The 18,483-nt window shown below is 39.7% G+C and overlaps 1 protein-coding gene across 1 annotated transcript in view; it reads left to right on the plus strand.

The window, feature by feature from the left end:
- Positions 1 to 18,483, plus strand: part of gabbr2 (gamma-aminobutyric acid (GABA) B receptor, 2) — a 167,597-nt gene that overhangs the window by 90,361 nt on the left and 58,753 nt on the right. Inside the window, exons 4-8 of the mRNA XM_067503008.1 lie at positions 1,899 to 2,000; positions 6,833 to 6,898; positions 7,415 to 7,603; positions 8,291 to 8,533; positions 15,692 to 15,752. Coding sequence (XP_067359109.1) covers positions 1,899 to 2,000; positions 6,833 to 6,898; positions 7,415 to 7,603; positions 8,291 to 8,533; positions 15,692 to 15,752 — 661 coding nt within the window. The remainder of the gene's footprint in view (positions 1 to 1,898; positions 2,001 to 6,832; positions 6,899 to 7,414; positions 7,604 to 8,290; positions 8,534 to 15,691; positions 15,753 to 18,483) is intronic.

The raw sequence follows: 18,483 nt of genomic DNA on the forward strand, positions 1-18,483 counted from the left end.
AGTTATTTTAACAATTTTAACTGCTGTAGCAACAGAAATATGAGTGGTTTTGATAGCAGTCATTATTCACTGGATATCCTTGGCTGTGTTAATTTCCATAGATACCTGCAAAGAGCTTTTTACATCTAACAGCAAAAAAATGTTGCAAATGACCAGAGAAGCTTCTCAAACTAATTCTTCAGCATGATCTGCATCTTTGTTGGCCATTATTTTACACTTTACATTGTTTTATGTGGCAAAATACACCATACGACATTGTTTTTTGAAATAATACTTCAATAATATGCTGCAGGAATGTCTTCCAAAGTTTCTCTTGACAACCCTCAAGTACTACCCAATTCTTCATTTTTTGTTAATGATTAATATAGAAACTTTTAGGTGCCACATTTTAAGCCAAATACACTGTAGATTTAGGTTGAAGTATCATTTTAAGGATAAGTGTGTTTACATACATAAATGTGAGTGTGCATTAAATTCATTGATAAACTTGTAATCAATGTCTATTTTAAGCAATGAAGAACATATGAATATGGATATAGCACACATATCTGCTCACAGAAAAATGTAGGGCACACACACAGTGCCTTCATCTGTTAGCTGTTATATGCTGTCTCTGCCAACTAAACTTGGCATGCTCATTTGTGCACCCTCTGATGTCTCAACATGCCCCCTAATGCCAAACTCTCGAGTGGGGTTTGAGGAGTTGATGGCCGCAGGGTATGGCCTGAGGACATCTGCAAATTTTGGCCAAAGAAAGAGGAGATTGGAATAGTTACTTTCAGTATATAAATGTAAATCTTTCTCAGAGCAGATATTTTCACTTGTTCATTTCCTCTTTATTAATGGCTGTGTTCCATTTAGGTGTATCTATGCCAGTGGCCTGGCTCACCAGCATGCCTTACTGGAACAATTAAATGGAGCAAAGCCACCATTAATTATATTAGTTACTGTACACCTGCGCTTTTCCTGCTGCAGAAATATCTGCTGTGGAACAAAAGGCTTTTTTGAAATTATAGCCTAAAGGGAAAAAGCCAGAAGGATGAATCATAGTATATGTTTTTTCAAGAGTGGAGAGAGAGTGAGAAATAGTATGATGAACCATCACAAGCTTGCATCACGGTGAGGTACCTGCTCCATTCTCTTCCCTCTCTGATCTCATTACCCACAATTGCAATGAACCAATACATCATAAAACATGTTCAGCCGCTGCAGACGGAGATACAGTACCCCTCCTCTATCTGCTTTTTGTTCAAACCAGTTGAGATCATTCAAGGTGTACATTTGTGATTTCTTATATTATTATGTGACAACAGTGGTGTAGTACTGTGACTTATACTCACTGAATACCATCACAACTGAATATTGAACAGAGTGAGTCAACAGAATACTGCTGGTTTTGACGGTACTGTCATGTCAAAATGTGAACGTACCGGTGTTTTAATTCACAATTCAAAGTGAAACACAGACAACAATTCAAAACAACATCTAACTCAGTTGCTGTACACTAAAGGGAATGATCTTTATGGTATGTACATTTTATAGAAATATAGGATTGAATATAGCAGATTGTGTCAAGTCACATGATGACACCTTGATTTCTAGTTGTGAACATTGGCAGATGTGGTAGCTTTTAATCTTAACCCTAATGACTTAAATAACCAGCTCTGAAAACAGCTCAGTTTATGCAGATTTAAAGTGTGAATGACACTACAGTAGGTCTGGAAGGGTGTTGTTCGGTTTGCAAAAAAGAAAAATGTGCAGCCAGTCTTGCTAAAAATATGAGGTGGTTGTGTGACAAATAAAAAAATAGCAGAACAATAAAAAATAAAATAAAATTAAAATCCATGATCATATGCTTTCTCTTTCTTTCCCTCCTCTTCCTTCTCCTGCTCTCTCAGGTGAGGAATGATCTGACTAATGAGCTGGAAAAAGCCGACATTCAGATCGCAGATACGGAAAGTTTCTCGAACGACCCATGTGTTAATGTCAAGAAGCTCAAGGTAAGTGATCCAGCCCGAGCAATTTACAGTTCTGACTAAATCCAAAAACTGGAATCACTCAGTGTCAATGCTGTTAAGATCATTCTCAGCAACACCAAAGACAAAGCTTCCCTATTGATTGAAGTGTTTTAGTGTTAGTCATTTGAAATACTTAATACTGCATTTGTGTATGAAGCAGAGCAGTGCAGTTCCCAGTAAGACTAGTGGAGCCATAATGAGAGCACTGTAATGGCTAGAAGGGGGTGTACAGTTAACCTGCTCTATCTAATGGATTTTTGATGGGCATTACAGTAAGTATACACACATATACGCTTACAAACAGTATTTATTATTTTCTCCCTCTTAGTCTTAAATGAGAGTTAAAACAAATAAATACATTGCATCTTAAAAGTGTTCACTGCTTGCTTTAATACAGGATGTGCTACATATATGTGTAGTTAATCAGACTGTGATTGAGCAAAAAAAAATGCTGTAAACACTGGCAGCTGTGGTACAGTGATGGAAACAATGACAGCAAAGTAGGAGAAGGAGTGAGGTCTGATACATGAGTGGAAGATAAGACAAATGCCAAATAAAAAAGACTGAACGAAAAGCAACAGAGACAACAGGGGGACTGAGAACGAATAGAATGGATAAATTGTCTTTCTGAAAATATATGTGTAACTCTGCATGTTGAGACCTGTCATTTTAAGCTGATCTTTCCTTGAATATATACAAATCGCAGTATTTTATTAGGGTTGGGTGGGGGGGGCCTCTGACAATCCAATGGAGTGAAACAAAGGTACATTCCAATGCAATGTAGCTTTGTTTCCTACTCATCTCACGACTCCGGTTTGCTGTCTCCCCAAGGTAATATGATGAGGTACTGGGTGACACAGATTTTGTTGTCAAGACTGGTCTTTTTTGGTGCACTATTGTGTGTTTGATGGGGTGTGTGGGGGGGGTGGAGGGATAAGGGGGCCATGGCGTCACTGTGTGATCCACAAATAGAGCACTCACATCTGCGATATTCCAGCTGGAATATACACAAAGCAGACAGGCGTCTCTGCTGCAGGGTGCTGAAGCAGCCATCTACATTTCTCGGCCGCTTTCTATGTTTTTTATCTTTGTCTCTTGTTCTCAGTTCCAAGTTCCCAGTTCATTACTGGACAGGCTGACAAACCTCAGAAAATAAAGGAAGGCAAACACTCACACACTCCCAGAATTATGTTCTAATATTAAGTAAGTTTATTCTTCTTCAGTTTGAAAATTAATTAAAAAATAATAGAGAACATGACAAATTCTCTATGATTTTTGGGTCAAATTTGAAGCCTAATTTAGGGACATGCAAACTTTTGAGGACAACAAGAGACAAACATTTTTAATTCTAAATGAAGACAAAAATGCTTACTTATTAATTATATTTAAATTATTTATTATACATTCAAAACTCTTGTCCCACACATATAGCATAACAGGGGATGGTTCATTTCTTTTTAAAGATGTTTTGCTCCACTGATGCAGCAGTTTTGGAGATTAACTTTAGTTTCACCCATCTGATTATTTGAAAAACAATCTTTTTTTTACCATTCCCTTTGCTTCAATTTGTCAATTGCAAAACACTATTAATCTAAAAAAAACAACTTCCTAATTAGAAAATAAATTTTGGAAATTACATATGAATGGACCACTCTTCACATCACCAGTGTCTACAATAACACTCATGCAAAGCATCAGTGACCATGATGAGTGCATAGGTAGTAGTTTGTATAGTTTTACGGATCTTTGTTTTCCAACAAAAATCAGGTTACTAACAAAACTTTGATTATTATTTTTTTTAGCACATCTTCTTCTTGCTACAATTGTCTTGAGGAAACACACATTTATACGCACATACTGTAGTTTGCACTATTTCCATATGCACCTTATATCATTATAAATGTGTTGGTTTGTCCATAGCAATAGAAAGTGGTTTGTCCATAGCAATAGAAGTGGGTTTGTGCCATTCCCATAGACTGCAGTGGTGTACTGACTCTGTACACCTGATGAATCACTTGGTCCAAATCCCCAGACAGTACAGCAGTGCAGTAATACTGCCACACTTTGAAAACTGTGGAACCCTCAGATATTCAAATGGTTTTCAGCCTGTTGGTTTTCCACTGGTTAGGCATGCTTAATATTTTGGAGCGATTTGAATTTTTTTAGCTATTTTAAAGCAGCAGTCTGTTAATTCCATTGGTGTTAAAAGTTCTAATAGTGTGGTTGCATTGGTGCATACAGTACAGCATATAATGATCAACTATGATGAGTGATCAAACACACATGGATTTGTCCAGTGAGTTTATATATTTGATCATATCTTCTCACAGCACACTTGCGGCACACTAATCATCGCAGACAGAGGGATGGTTTTAGTAGAAGCAACATATTGCCGAGTCTACAAATCACATCTCCCACAAGCACATCAGACCCTAATTACTGTGTGTGTGTGTGTGTGTGTGTGTGTGTGTGTGTGTGTTTGTCTAATAGGACTTAACAGTGCCTGATTGGGCTCATGAAGTACAATATTACTCACACCATTATCACATATAAATCACCACTATAAAGTTTCTAACAACCCTGTCATGGATAAAGCAGTCAAGGCTAGCCTTAACGCTTCCCTCTTTGAGAACAATTATTGTTATAGTTATATAAAAGCTTGAGCAATGGGAGTAATTAGAGGCCCTGTAGTGCCCTGGTCCATCTGTAATGCACAAGCATAACACACTCGCTCATGCCCTTGCTGACAACTGAGCAAACTTTTCATGTTGCCAGGCAGGCCGGAATTTATACTGAGGATGTGGTCCTTGGCCATAGCCAGAGTCATTTAGGTTAAGTGCCTTTCCTCCATGGCTGATTAGTGTTATTGAGTTGCCACTGGCACACACACATACACACACACACACAGAAAATAACTCAAGAGTGCATCACAGAAAAGTTCAGAGTTGTTATCTGGTCTTCTTGCACATGTACGGTACGCACACAGACACATTGTGATGGCAGCAGAGCAGTGGAATAACAGTAAGGGCTTTGTACAAAAGACCTCTTAAATGTCCCGACATGTTCTCTGGCTCTGAGAAACCACCAGAGAAGCATTTTGATTGAGCTGCTCAGCTTTCTAAAAGCTCTCATCCTCTTTGCTGTGTGAGCGTGTATGTGTGTCTGTCCCATAACAAAGAACCCTGCGTAAAATTTGTGGACCCACTGATTTCTGCATCTGCTTTTCTAAATGCACCTAATGTATTAATATGGCATACCCAATATAACCAATCTATACAAAGGAATAATTGCAATGTTTGGTTGTTCAGTTGTTCTGTGTGCCCAGTTGCCTTGAGGAATTGGAATTAAGATGACAGTGATTGGTTGTCCCCTCTGATATGTGAATGCAAGACATATGGTAGAGACTGCCTGAGGGAAGAGGGCTTCATGAATTGTATTCATAATGGTTTCTCATGCTCCAGAATAAAGGCAGGACACCAAATGGTTGGCTTACATTATAACTTGTCATGTTTGCCTCTTCACAGCTTCTTTAAATATCCATTAGTTTTATCTATTACATTTTAATAAACTATGATTTGACCTTTTGGTAGGATGTTTTACTTTAAAATTACATTTTAGAATGAATCTACTTAAAGTAAGTAATACCCCTTGAAGGTTTTAAGGTACGGTTGTAACATATAGGAGTTTTAACAAATCAATACAAGATAGAACTGAACACTTGCCCACACAGCCGGTTGCCATAAAAGTAAACATGAAAAAACATTTTGGATTGAGTATGTATCTATTACGAATGCCAAAACAATCTAGCAGGTCATCTGTTACATTTAGTAAACTACAGTGATGTTATTGATGCTCCCATTCCTCAGATTGACTTTATAGTCCTCATTGAAACTGGCCTCTAGATTTGGTACTGAGGACGGTGTCAGGGCCATAGAAGGGCCTTGTGATAGACTGTTCTCAGTCCATCACATATTATCTCTTGCCTTGATGGCTAGTGGGACATTCATCAAACCCTTGACAGTATTATTGGATTAGATTTGGGGCAGTTTGGGTATGTTTGTGTTTTGAGAGCTTGCAATCATCTGTTTTTCTGTATGCAGGCCTGTGCTTGTGTTTGGACAATACATATGCATTTGTACACTAAATGACAGACTGTTGGCCCCAGAGCCTGATCTTTTTCCCTATCACGAAACCTGCTGCACTTCCACCCAGGCAATCTGAATTATTTACTGAGTCAATCACCAGACCATGTGCTCTCAATTCCCATGTAAATTTGTGCTCTCCAGCTTGGTCGGCAAGAAAGGCAATTATGCCGGCTGACGCTAATGTCTTTGTTGTTATAGATCGACACTTTGTGACTTAATATTGCTTGAGCCTCTCAGGCACTGGCTTGCCACACACTTTGTACTCACTAATAAGATTTAAATACAGTACACACAACATGTGATTCTATGTCTATTTGTTAATAATATGTGATGTGGCAGAGGCATTACAAACCTAAAAACATGAGCAGTCTTTTGGGAAACTGCTGTTCCAGGGTAATGACTTCTACTGAAAGAAACGCCTCATGTGCATTGCACTATTACTGTAAAGGCATGAGCTTACAAAATCACAATAATAAGCATTCAAACAGCATTAGAAATATGGCACTAAATGATGATAGTGATGAACTACAGTCCTGATTATATAATCAACCATTTTATCTCAAACACACATCACAGTGCTATTAATATTTTGCATGCATGAGCATTGTCAAATTTAAGGTGCCTAGAATTGCTTTTTAAGTCATAATGTCTTTTTCTTTCTTTTTTCAGGACAATGATGTGAGAATCATTATTGGCCAGTTTGATGAGCACCTGGCCTCCAAGGTGTTCTGCTGCGTAAGTCCCATGTCTACTGTAAATTTTACAGTAAAAATAACTACAGGAAAAGCTAGATTCCAAAGTTATAGTTAAGTATTCTTTCCATATTAGATTTGAAGAAAAATAATCTTTGAGCACATACAGGGGGAGTGGTGGGCAGCAATGGGAGGGCACCCAGGTCACTAGTACAGATTGTCTCACTCAGGGACCCACCTGGTGGTTAGGTTAGGGGTTTTGGGTAGGCTGGGATTTGATCCCGCAGATGTCTGCATCCCATCCTGCTGCTCTACCCAGTCCCTCTGCTGCGCTACCTGTTTGAGCTACCAAGCAACGTTTAGTTTTTTCTTTTTGCCTAGCTAAATGATCATTTGTTTGTTAACAGAGATCAGGCTAGATCTAACTTATCAGGAATGGCAACAGTTCATAGCAAGAGTCAGAGTATTAACACACATAAAGTAATAAGCATATATCATCCTGTGTCTCCCTGCTGCTACTGTACATTGCTTCAAACTCTGTTTCGTTTGCTCCTCCTAGGCATACAACCTGAACATGTTTGGCAGTAAATACCAATGGATCATTCCTGGCTGGTACCAGGGCAATTGGTGGGAGCAGGCAAACACCACCAACTGCACCACCAAGAAGCTGCTCACAGCCATGGAGGGATACATCAGTGTGGACTTTGAACCACTCAGTGCTCGGCAGATTAAGGGCATTTCTGGCAGGGTGAGTGACACCCACTGCTCTACTCCATAAAGTGTATACATTGTTAATGAGTTATTTAATGTGACATGAGACAGTTAATTAAAATAAGTGAGAAGAATCTACAGTACCAGTGAGTTCAATTATCTGCCACATATACGCATTGGTATCGTTTATTAAAGACTGGATGGTATCCAGAGGTACAGTTGTCTAAATGTGGTAATGGTGGAACTTTTGGTGCACAATAATCTGCCTCAGGTAGAGTAAATAAGGGAAGTGAACTATAAAATATTCTTGTTATTTATGTATAGCAGAACTTAGTTCAGTGAAAGTTTCACAGATATCATTGTAACTCTTTGTGTTTCAATTATTGTAATACTTATGTATTTGGCTGCAACTGCTTTAGAAGGATGTGATAGCACAATGGAAAACTTATTTGTGTAAAACGCACTCCTGCAATCATGTTTTTAAACCCGAGATCTCAACCACAATCAATCACAGGGTTTGTTTTCAAACTACACTATAGGTTCAATGACTCCCAAACATCCTTATCCCCATTAACTTTGTACCTCATATTATGTGAAATATTATATGTCACAGCAGTAATAGCATATATAAAATAATATTTCCTTTCCATAGAAGATTATACCTTATTTAAAAGGTCAAGAGATGTACAGTGTTTTGATTTCCTGTGTTTCACCTGTCTTACAGACCCCTAAAGAGTATGAGAGGGAGTATAGCCGAGAGCTTCAGCAGAAGGGCGTGGAAGCCAGCAAGTTTCACGGTTTTGCCTATGATGGGATCTGGGTTATTGCTAAAACCTTGACTCGTGTGATGGAACTGCTCCGAATGAAACAACGGCAAAACACCTACCACAACTTCACTGTGGATGACCGCGAAGTGGGAAAGATGGTGCTAGATGTCATGAATGAGACAAATTTCTACGGTGTTACGGTATGTTACACTGTAACATTATGTCACAGCATGCCGTTGTATGATATGTTAAAAGTTAACAAAGGTTTATTGGGGTTATTGTACTCAATTTTATTATGAGTTGCATTTTGTAGTGTTATTGTACATGTTGGGACATGTTTTGGTTAATCCAGACTTACCGTACTATATATAGTGAGGCAGAGGTAGTAACAAATATGGTTTAAAGCAACACAATCAAAACACTATTTAGGAGTGAGTTATAGGCATATTTTATGGAGCAATTCAAATATGTAAGTGTTTATGCTTGTTAACATTGTGCATTAAGTACTGTAAAATAGGTATTATGTTTATATGGTGTGAGACAATGTCAGAACCACATATGGAAGCGTTAATTATGGCTCCGTGAGGCTGGAAGCTTGTCTGCAAATAAGATTACTTAGCCATCCTTGCCTCTGTATGAAGCCTAAAGTGATGTTGTCTGGTGCTGCCGACTCACTTCAGTGCAAGATTGATCCTGTGGCTAGGTACAAGCTATAGGTGTGTGAGAGAGGACATTTTGGTTGGTCCTCACAACTTCAAAGGGTTACAGCTTGGCTTTAGGATTAAGGCTAAAAAAGTTTTTGTGGCAGCACAGTGATGAAGTTTTTGGCCCTGCCACCACAAGGTCTTCTGCTTGTATCTATTGTTTCCTCCTACAGTCTATAGACATGCATGTTAGGTTAATTGGTGACTCTAAGTGGCCCGTGTAAATGGTTGTCTGTGTATGTCTCTCTGTGTTTGCCCTGAGATATATTGAGACAGTTCCTATCCAGGTCCAGGAACTGTCCAGGATATACCCTGCCTTTCACCCATTCATGTGTCTCTCTCTCACACACACACGCACACACACACATACACACACACACGAACACACAGGGGCCCTACAGGAATATCTCTCATCCATAGAGGATATCTTCTATTCCTGCAAAAAAAAAAGCCACTCCATTATTAGAGGATGCCATACTGCTCCTCCTGGACTGGCAGTAGTCCTGCAGCACAGCAGTACATTACTCACAGCATTTTCATAACAGTCTGTACAAATAAATGCCCTGAAAAATGCAAGCGAGGATAAAAAAGAGCACTATACTGAAAATTACAGAGGAGCAGTCACCAAATGTGATGAGAGACCAAATTCAACATGGAACACAGGAGAGAAAAAGTAAGAAAAGATTCAGTATAGATGTCAGCAGAACAAGAAAGAAGGAGAAGGAGAGACATAACCTTGGAGATAATCAGCACAGGCCGCTGACATGTATTATTGTGAGACCCCTTTGGAGAATGATGACCCTGAGGATATATGTGTGTTGCGGCACTTCACCAAATCGTTTGACTTGTCATCTATCATCCTTCTACTCTCACCTCTCACCTCTCTCAGCACAGACCCACTCAGGGTTGCTGATCAGGAGCAAGCTGACATTGAGCCTTTCCTCAGAGACTGCAGCAAGCTGTGCAAGAATATCGATGGCCATGTTTTACTCCAGGCACACCAAAAATGATAAAGTTCAGTTTTCTATCACCTTACACGTCTTACACATATTAATTGACTAATACTAATTCCACATGCTTGTGTGTAGCCATCAGTGGTGGAAAAAGTACTGAAATCCTTACTTTAAAACGTATTAGTAGACATAAAAGTAAAAACCTTGAATTGTATATCGTATGCAGTCAGTATGTTTACAAGGGATAACTGTGTGCTACTGTACATACAGTAGGAAACACTTTTTATATCACTGCATGTAAACGCTTAAAAAAACTCTTGACAGATCTTAAATGTTTTCAGTACGAAGAAATATGTAATTATTCTGCAATGCTGCATTCTTTAAATTACACGTTGCTCAGAAATTGTGTATTCATTTAAGGATTGTTTTTGTCAAAATAAAAACATTTTTACAATAAACCTTCTCTGGTTTATAATTCAAATTTTAACTAGGAGTTTAATGATCCATTTATGTCAGCTGATACTTTACTTTGATCTGATGTCAGCGATGCAAAACCTCAACAAAGACACATTGTATCTATAATTTTTAGGATGTCTGCCATGTCTGTCGTATATGTGTGCATTTCTGTCAAAGCACGCACTCTCTTAAAATTGGACAAGCATATGCCAACACCACAACTAAGCAGCCAGGAAAAATGCATGGATAAGGTACACTATCCTGTTGAAAAGAAGTTGCAGTTATGTAACTATTCCAAGTTTTAAAAAAATGGTCAGAGAGATGAAAACCATTTGGTTGCATGAATTAGTTAATAGCAAATCTAATTGACTGTGTGCACATAACATGATTTTATGTTGATCGCAGGGCCCTGAATTTAACCAAACTGAAATTACATCATGGCACACTTTTATGTATTTATTGGATCGCTGGCTTAGAGAATCAATATATGTGTAATTGATGGTTTAAGTTTCTTTAGGACAATAAAAAAACAAAAGATAAAGAGATAAAAAGAGAGACATCTTTTATGCTATTTTTCAATTCAGACATTAAAACAGACTCAAAATCTCACTGGATTTGCTTGTTAAATAAGTTCTACAGATTCTCCTATATAATCATTCAAATACAAGCACCGGTGAAACAATATATTCTGGCTTTTTACTTTTGGTATAAAAGTACTTGATCACACAAATCTAACCTGACATGAACCTCATGTTTTTTCCCAGTGTCACAATTTTATGCTTTGTGTCTTGCTGGGTACACACAAGCATCTCATGGGACCATAGAGTGTCCATTCTGAGCTGGTCTCAGTGTAACTGCTGAACCAGTAGTGAACACAGCAACAGCAGTGACAGCAGCAGCAGTGGGAGAGTGATCATCAAGGGTTCCACAGTATTGATTTGGCTGCAGTCAGGGCCACAGAGAAGAAGGCTGACATTAGCGGGGGGAGAGTTCCCAGAGTGCTGGTAGCTGCTACAACCAAAGGCTGATGTACAATGGAATTCTAAAGAGGTAGGAAGAGACACAGCAGGTTGTTATTGGAGGATGACAAGTGATGGCTTTCTGTTTCTTTAGAGTTTTTATTCGTGGTCACAGTTCATTTTGTCGGTACAAGTCTTAGTAACTGAAGCTTGACAGTCAATGCAAATAGATACACTGAGGTGAGAAAGAAATGGAGGCTTGTGTTTTTCTCAGTTATTATCTTTCTATATTTGTATTTGTATATGTGCACAGCACACTAGAAATCACATCAGCTGTGTTGCCATCAGAGACGCTGAGTACCCACATCATGTCACACCTGCAGCCCACAGACTGACATCTCATTTGACTCTAGTACTCGTGTACAGTAGTTTCATTTTCACAGACAAGATGATACATGACCACCTCCACTGTCTAATTTACAAAAATACACATCTATCCATCAGCCACCATTGTGAAACAGATCTGAACATCCTTTGAATACTTGACAGGAGACACCTCTCTGGGACATTACACTACAGTGATGTTGCCTAAGCTGCGGAGGAGTATTCAACATTCAAGATTCAAGATTCAAACAACTTCACTGATCCCATAGGAAACTCTGTTGCCTTCTTACAGCTGCTTTCCATGTGAAAAGTAAAAAAGAAAGGAAAAAACTTCGACCAAACCAAGACAATAAACAAGTACAAATACAAACTATTGATCAATTAGTAAGAAAAAAACAGATAGAGGAGTACACATAAATAAAATGAAAATAATAAAGGAAATAAAAACAATACTATTGGTCCATTTTGACTATTTAGTTCCCTCCTTTTTACAGAAGGGGGATGAGTTAAAAAGTTTAATGGACACTGGGAGAAAGGACCTCCTGTGGCGTCTGTGGAGAACTTGACTGTGATCAGTCTCAGGCTGAAAATGCTTCTCTGTGCAGCCAGCATGCAGTGGAGTGGGAGGGAGGGATTGTCCAGGGTTGAGAGGAGTTCGGACAACATTCTCCTCTCAGCCACAACATGCACAGGGTCCAGCTTCTCCCCCAGAAAAGCACCAATCCTCCTTATTAGTTTGTCCAGTTTGTTACTGTCTGCCACCTTCATATTGCTGCCCCAGCAAACCACAGCATAGAAGATAGAGCTGCGACCATGGACTCATAAAACATCCACAGCATGGTGCTGCAGATGTTGAAGGACCTTAGTCTCCTTAGAAAATACAGCCTGCTCTGTGTTTTCTTGTATATTGATGCTGCTTTTACTGACCAGTCAAGTTTATTGTCCAGGTGGACACCGGGGTATTTCTACTCTGAAACTACTTCCACCCCCTCTCCCCCTATAGAGAGAGGATTGATAGGAGTCCCAGGCAGGCCTGAAGTCCACCACCAGTTCCTTTGCTTTGCTGATGTTGAGATGGAGATGATTGTGCTCATACCAGTTAACAAAACTCTCCACCACTGATCGATACTCTGTGATACCTACACTTCAAGGGAGATAGAACTGTCCCTTGGGGACGACCTTTGCTGCAGGTAACAGAGTCAGACAAGCAGTTCTGCAGATTGATGTACTGGGGTTGGTCAGTGAGGTAGTACAAAATCCAAGCCACCATGGGGGTGTCAGGGTGCGTGCACCGGAAAAGTCTAAAAACATAATACTTACAGACCTCCCCAGGCTTGTCCAGGTGGATGTAAATGCGTTGTAGCAGGTGGATGAGAGTGTTCTCCACCCCCAGCTGACGCTGATAAGCAAACTGGATTGGGTAGGTTAGAGCCACAGGTCTGTAGTCCATGGGGACACTGGGGCGGGCTACTTTCAGAACTGGCACCAGGCATGATGTTTTCCATCCCACAGGCACCCTCTCCAGCTTCAAGCTCAGGTTGAAGATGTGCTGAAGGATGCCACATAGCTGTGGAGCACAGGCTTTCAGAACCCTGGGGCTGACTCCATCAGGACCTTCAGCCCTTGTGGGGCAAAGCCTGCATAGCTCTCTCCTCATCTGCTCTGCTGAGATGATCATTGCTGCAGAGATAGAACTGGTGTTCGACTCATGCAAGGGCGAGCCGGAGGCACCTGTGGCGAGGCTCCTTGGGGGTGGATATGAGGCACATCAAATCTATTGAAAAAGGTGTTAAAATCATTAGCTCTATCCACACTCCCCTCTGCCTCTGGCTGCTGGTCTTATATCCTGTGATGCTTTTCATGCCACTCCAGACTGAATTCCTTGCAGAAAAAAAAATTACATTAGCTTCTTGAATTTTGGTCAATAGAGGTTAATTTAATCTTTGTAGCGCAGACATTTATTTCTAATTAAGAATGCCAGAGTCAGTGTCTCTGCATATGTTTGATATACTTAGTATATTCTACAAACCGTGTATACACTTGAGAGAACAAATTGGGGAATGTTAAAATAACTGCACACCATTTCAGTAAGCTTTGTGATAGCTCCACATCTGCTGATGTAAAGGGCAATTATGGTGGCAATGCTAATGCGTGGCAAGAGCATGATGGTGCAGCTACTCTCTGCGCCTGCATACTGTACATACATTAGAAGTCCTTATGGGTTTAAGTCAAGCTGCCTTTTTTAACCTGCATAGTCTGACCCCGTTTATACACCACAGTTATCTGAGTTTAATACCTAGTGAGCTGAACTGCGAAGCACTACACTGCCCTACTTACATTGGAGGCATAATTACGGTACTTATCATACAGTAGGAAAGAGCATTCTGTGGTGAAAAACTTGTTTGCTTGGGCAAGTAAGATTGACAATGTAGTGTGAAATTGGTCGCAGAGCACCCATTGTACATCACCAAGGTAAGGCCAGCATTGGAGGGTTGAGAGTCGCAGGAGCAGCTCACACACATACGTGATCAAGGACACATGCTTGTACATAAGCATAATGTGGCAACACCCATTACTTGCACACACGTGCATGTATGCACACTCACAATACACAATATCAAAGATGTCACACAAAGACTGGGTTTCAAACACAGGGGTGGGACCCTGCTCTGCTACTTCAAAGCTTGCCATCTTTTTGAGGCAAAATTGGCTCTCCGGCTTCCTTCCCCATATTTTCCCCTCAGCTGTCTTTTAATCAGCCAATGCAAATGCTTTCTCTATCTGACCATTCCTCTATCTACACGTCTCTGTCTCTCTCTCTCTCTCTCTCTCTCTCTCTCTCTCTCTCTCTCTCTCTCTCTCTCTCTCTCTTTGCTCTCACCTGTTTTGTTAGCCAGCCAGTAATATGTAAACCCAGTTAAATGTGTAATTAAGGAGCTCTGTAAGCAGATGGTTGGCTGAATTAATTGAACAGTCTTGGAAGATGAAAAGGGAGAGAGAGAGACAAAGAGATGAAGTTGAAAATAGAACAAGAGAGAGAAAGCATGAGAATACATAGAAGAATATAAAGTGACAGAAGCTGAAATTGGTCAGAATATAGCTCATAATACTGTCACAAAGTTGAATTGCCTTCGTTCACCTTGTCGGTGTTTGCCACATGATCTCTGGCTTCAAACGTCCTAATTTTTCTCCTGTTAAATTTAGATCATAGACTTCCCTTAGTTGTAGTTGTTGTTTTCTCCGTCATTATAGGGGGTTGTCAAATCAATAAACACTGCTTTTAAAAAAGAAATTAATATTTAGAAACAAAATGTAGAATTAAATCTCTTTCACCACCGCAGATTCCTCTGTAGCCAAATAGGAGCCTCACTTAAAGAATTACTTTTTAAATGCTGCCTGTGCACAGATTTGTTCTGATGCTAAGTAAGCAAACACAGTTAAATCAGGCGGCCTCTCTGACCTGATGCTGTTTCAGGGATATTAGCAAATGAAATGGGCAAATGATAATTTTGTTTACCCCCATAAACAGATAAATTTTGGCCACTTCTAATCAAATGAGATGCAGTATGCAGGAGCACTGACTCTGTCCTTTCCCTGCCAGTGCTATAGAATCAGGAAATCTCTGAGCATAAATTTAGTTGAGAAAGCTTCAGTTTTTTTCTACTCAGGTTTACTTTGCTGCTTATGCTGCATTTTCTTTAGAAGAACCAAATATTTTACACCTAAAACAAGTAAACTTTGATGTTTTCTCCTTGACTTGATTTTTGCTCGCCTTGTATGCCGCTTTGGATAAAAGCGTCGGCTAAATGACTAAATGACTAAATGTAAATGTAAATTTAAACCATCAGTGTTTCCAGAGTTATATTAAAGATATTCATAATTTTGTTGTTACTTCCTTGCAGGGCCAAGTCATGTTTCGGAATGGAGAGAGGATGGGCACAATAAAATTTAATCAGTTTCAAGGTATGTGTGACACTATTACTACACTGCTTCTTCAACAAACCTATTTTTTCTTCAGGTGTCTCATCTTAGGACTCTTGTTTATGTTGTTTACAGATCTTAACCTTTCCCACCATATATAACTATTTTGATTTGAAATTTCATTTACCACAGCAACCTGTCATACCTGCCATAGCACTTGTTCTTTGCCCTTTCTGCCGCAACCCTCCCATTTTTATATATGAGCTTAGGTTCGGCACCAAGTTTGCCCTTGGTGCCTGGGCAGGGCCATACATGATGGGGTGGGATTTGAGCCCGCAGCATTCTGCATCCCAACCCAATGCTCTACCAGTGAGCCACCAGACCCCTTTTGGGGTAAGAAGTATTGCCATAGTTTGTTGAATTTCACTACTTCTGTCTGTGCTCAATAAAACAACAATTGATTCAGAAATTTCACAGGATTAAAGCATCCTTTTAGAAAACCACTCAGAGTTTTGCTCAAATCAGAAGTCTGCCACGGTTGATATATTGGTACCTATAATGGATCCTCACCAAGAGGGTTTACAAAAAGCTGCCAGCAAAGTCATACGTATTCACAGGAAAGGGAGGCCAAAATATTTCACACTTTCAAAGTCAGGCGTTTTATAGGCACATTTATCTCATTATTTGTTTTTCTGGAGAGGATTATTCACATGACTGCAAGGGTTGTTTGTCAGAAAGTATAAACATGAAGTTCAAGTTTTGGTCTGTCTTTTCCTTCATTTTACGTAAGTATCTACAAGGCTTTTTCTATGGAGCTGTATGTTCTGTCTGATTCCTTATGGGGGCACATTAGGACAATCTAAAGTTCCCTGTGACTAGGTTTATTGTGTGTTGCTGTGTTTGATCGCCTCAGCAGTCAGAAAAAGAAAAGAACAAAAACTTAATTCTTTCTAACTTTGAGTCCGGGAAAGTCTCTACAATTTTCGGATATCTGTATTTGAGTAGTTTAAGCAATTATTCCTGCCAGATATGGTAATGTCAATATATAGATGGTAAAGTTTTGTACTATATGTGAAAATATGCTGCAGTACTCTCTGTCTTCATAGCATCATCTTAAGGTTGTTTTTTGAGCCTGCTGTACTTGCTGAGTGGCAGAATAACCCGGAGGTTGCATCTTGATGCAGGGGATTCCCGGTTCTACTGTTGGCTCCCTAGACTGTGTAGCACACTGCATGATGCTATTCTGTCCTCTCTGGCTAACCATCTTATCTTCCCCACTGCAGCTCGATCCCTCTGGCTACTCACATCAGAATCAGTGTGCGAACGTGTGTGTGTGTGTGTGTGTGTGTGTGTGTGTGTGTGTGTGTGTGTGTGTGTGTGGTTTCTGTCTGAGTGAATGAGAAAGATGGAGGGCAGTGTGTGTGCTTTTGCGTATGTGTGTGTGCTTCATATATTGTATTTGTATGTTTGTGCAGTTGGATGGTAATTTGTCATTGCGTAGTAAAAAGAACAGAATTTAAAAACCAACAATCTAGGCACAAAATAATTCTAAACAGTGTGCATTTAACACCATGCATCATACACATGTTTCAGTTATTAACTACCAGGAAAAAATAAAAAAGTATGTGCACAAATACACTGAAATTGTAATAGAACGACATTGTCAATTAAACATCCCTTGGGGAGAAAGCAAATTTGTTTTCCCCAGCATAATAATTAAAGCTACAAGATCAAGCTAGCTGTTGTGGGAGACTTGACATGAACCCACCCACGGTATCAAATACTGATGCTGTGTCAAAGTGAGAGAGATGTGCACAAGGTAATCTTTTGTATGATGCACAGGGATTGACCTCTTCTGGCTGGCTTGAAGGGCAAACCTCACTCAAAAAAGTTTTGAAACGAACATATCTACACTAATGCCAGCTTGGTTCTGCGACTCTATCACAGGATGCAACACAACCTCCGTACAGTAAAACATGTTATGAGGCATCTGTAATAAAAATATTTGAAAAAAGCTGCACTCTGTACCTTTCGCTTATGCTTTAACTGCGCTATATAACAAAAATAAAGCATTTTTTTTAATACTGGTGCTGAATTATCACACTACAGATTGAAATTGACATGTGCTGTAAAAGAGGGACACAGCTACATGAGAAAAAGTAGGAAGAAATTTATAATTTTTTATTGATCCAAATTGTACCCAAATACACCTCAGAATCAAATCAAATAGCAGGGGGAGCACTAGATACTGTCATAAAAACATGACTATAGGGTGAGTTTGAGAAAATGTACGTAAATGTTTTAGCTTGAATCACACAACTCTTTGCTCTATTAATAAACACACAATTTGGGCAGCGTTGACTCAGTTGGCCCACTGCCTCTGGCCATAAGTTGGAGTGTCCCTGGACAACACACTAAAGCCCCCAGGCTGTCCAATCCCAATCGATCTTGCTCAAGCCACTGCACATCTAGGTGCCAGTCCTAAGCCTGGCATAAATTGTGGAGGTTTGCATCAGACAGGATGTCCATTGTAAAAACTTGTGCCAAATAAACATGCAGAGCACACATTTTACTGTGGCAACCCCAAGAATACAGTATAAGCATAAATAGAAAAAAATAATAAAACACACAACTGCCTCTTTCCAATTTTGTCTTTCCCTTGTCCATAAGTCTCCTTCTCCTTTCCCAGAGTCTCAAGCACCCTCTTTCCTCAACCTAGTGCATCTTACAGTGAATGCTGCAGCTATCTGGCATGATCTTTTCCTGGCCGTAT

This window comes from Channa argus, chromosome 1, assembly GCF_033026475.1.
Source record: "Channa argus isolate prfri chromosome 1, Channa argus male v1.0, whole genome shotgun sequence".
Taxonomy (NCBI): domain Eukaryota; kingdom Metazoa; phylum Chordata; class Actinopteri; order Anabantiformes; family Channidae; genus Channa; species Channa argus.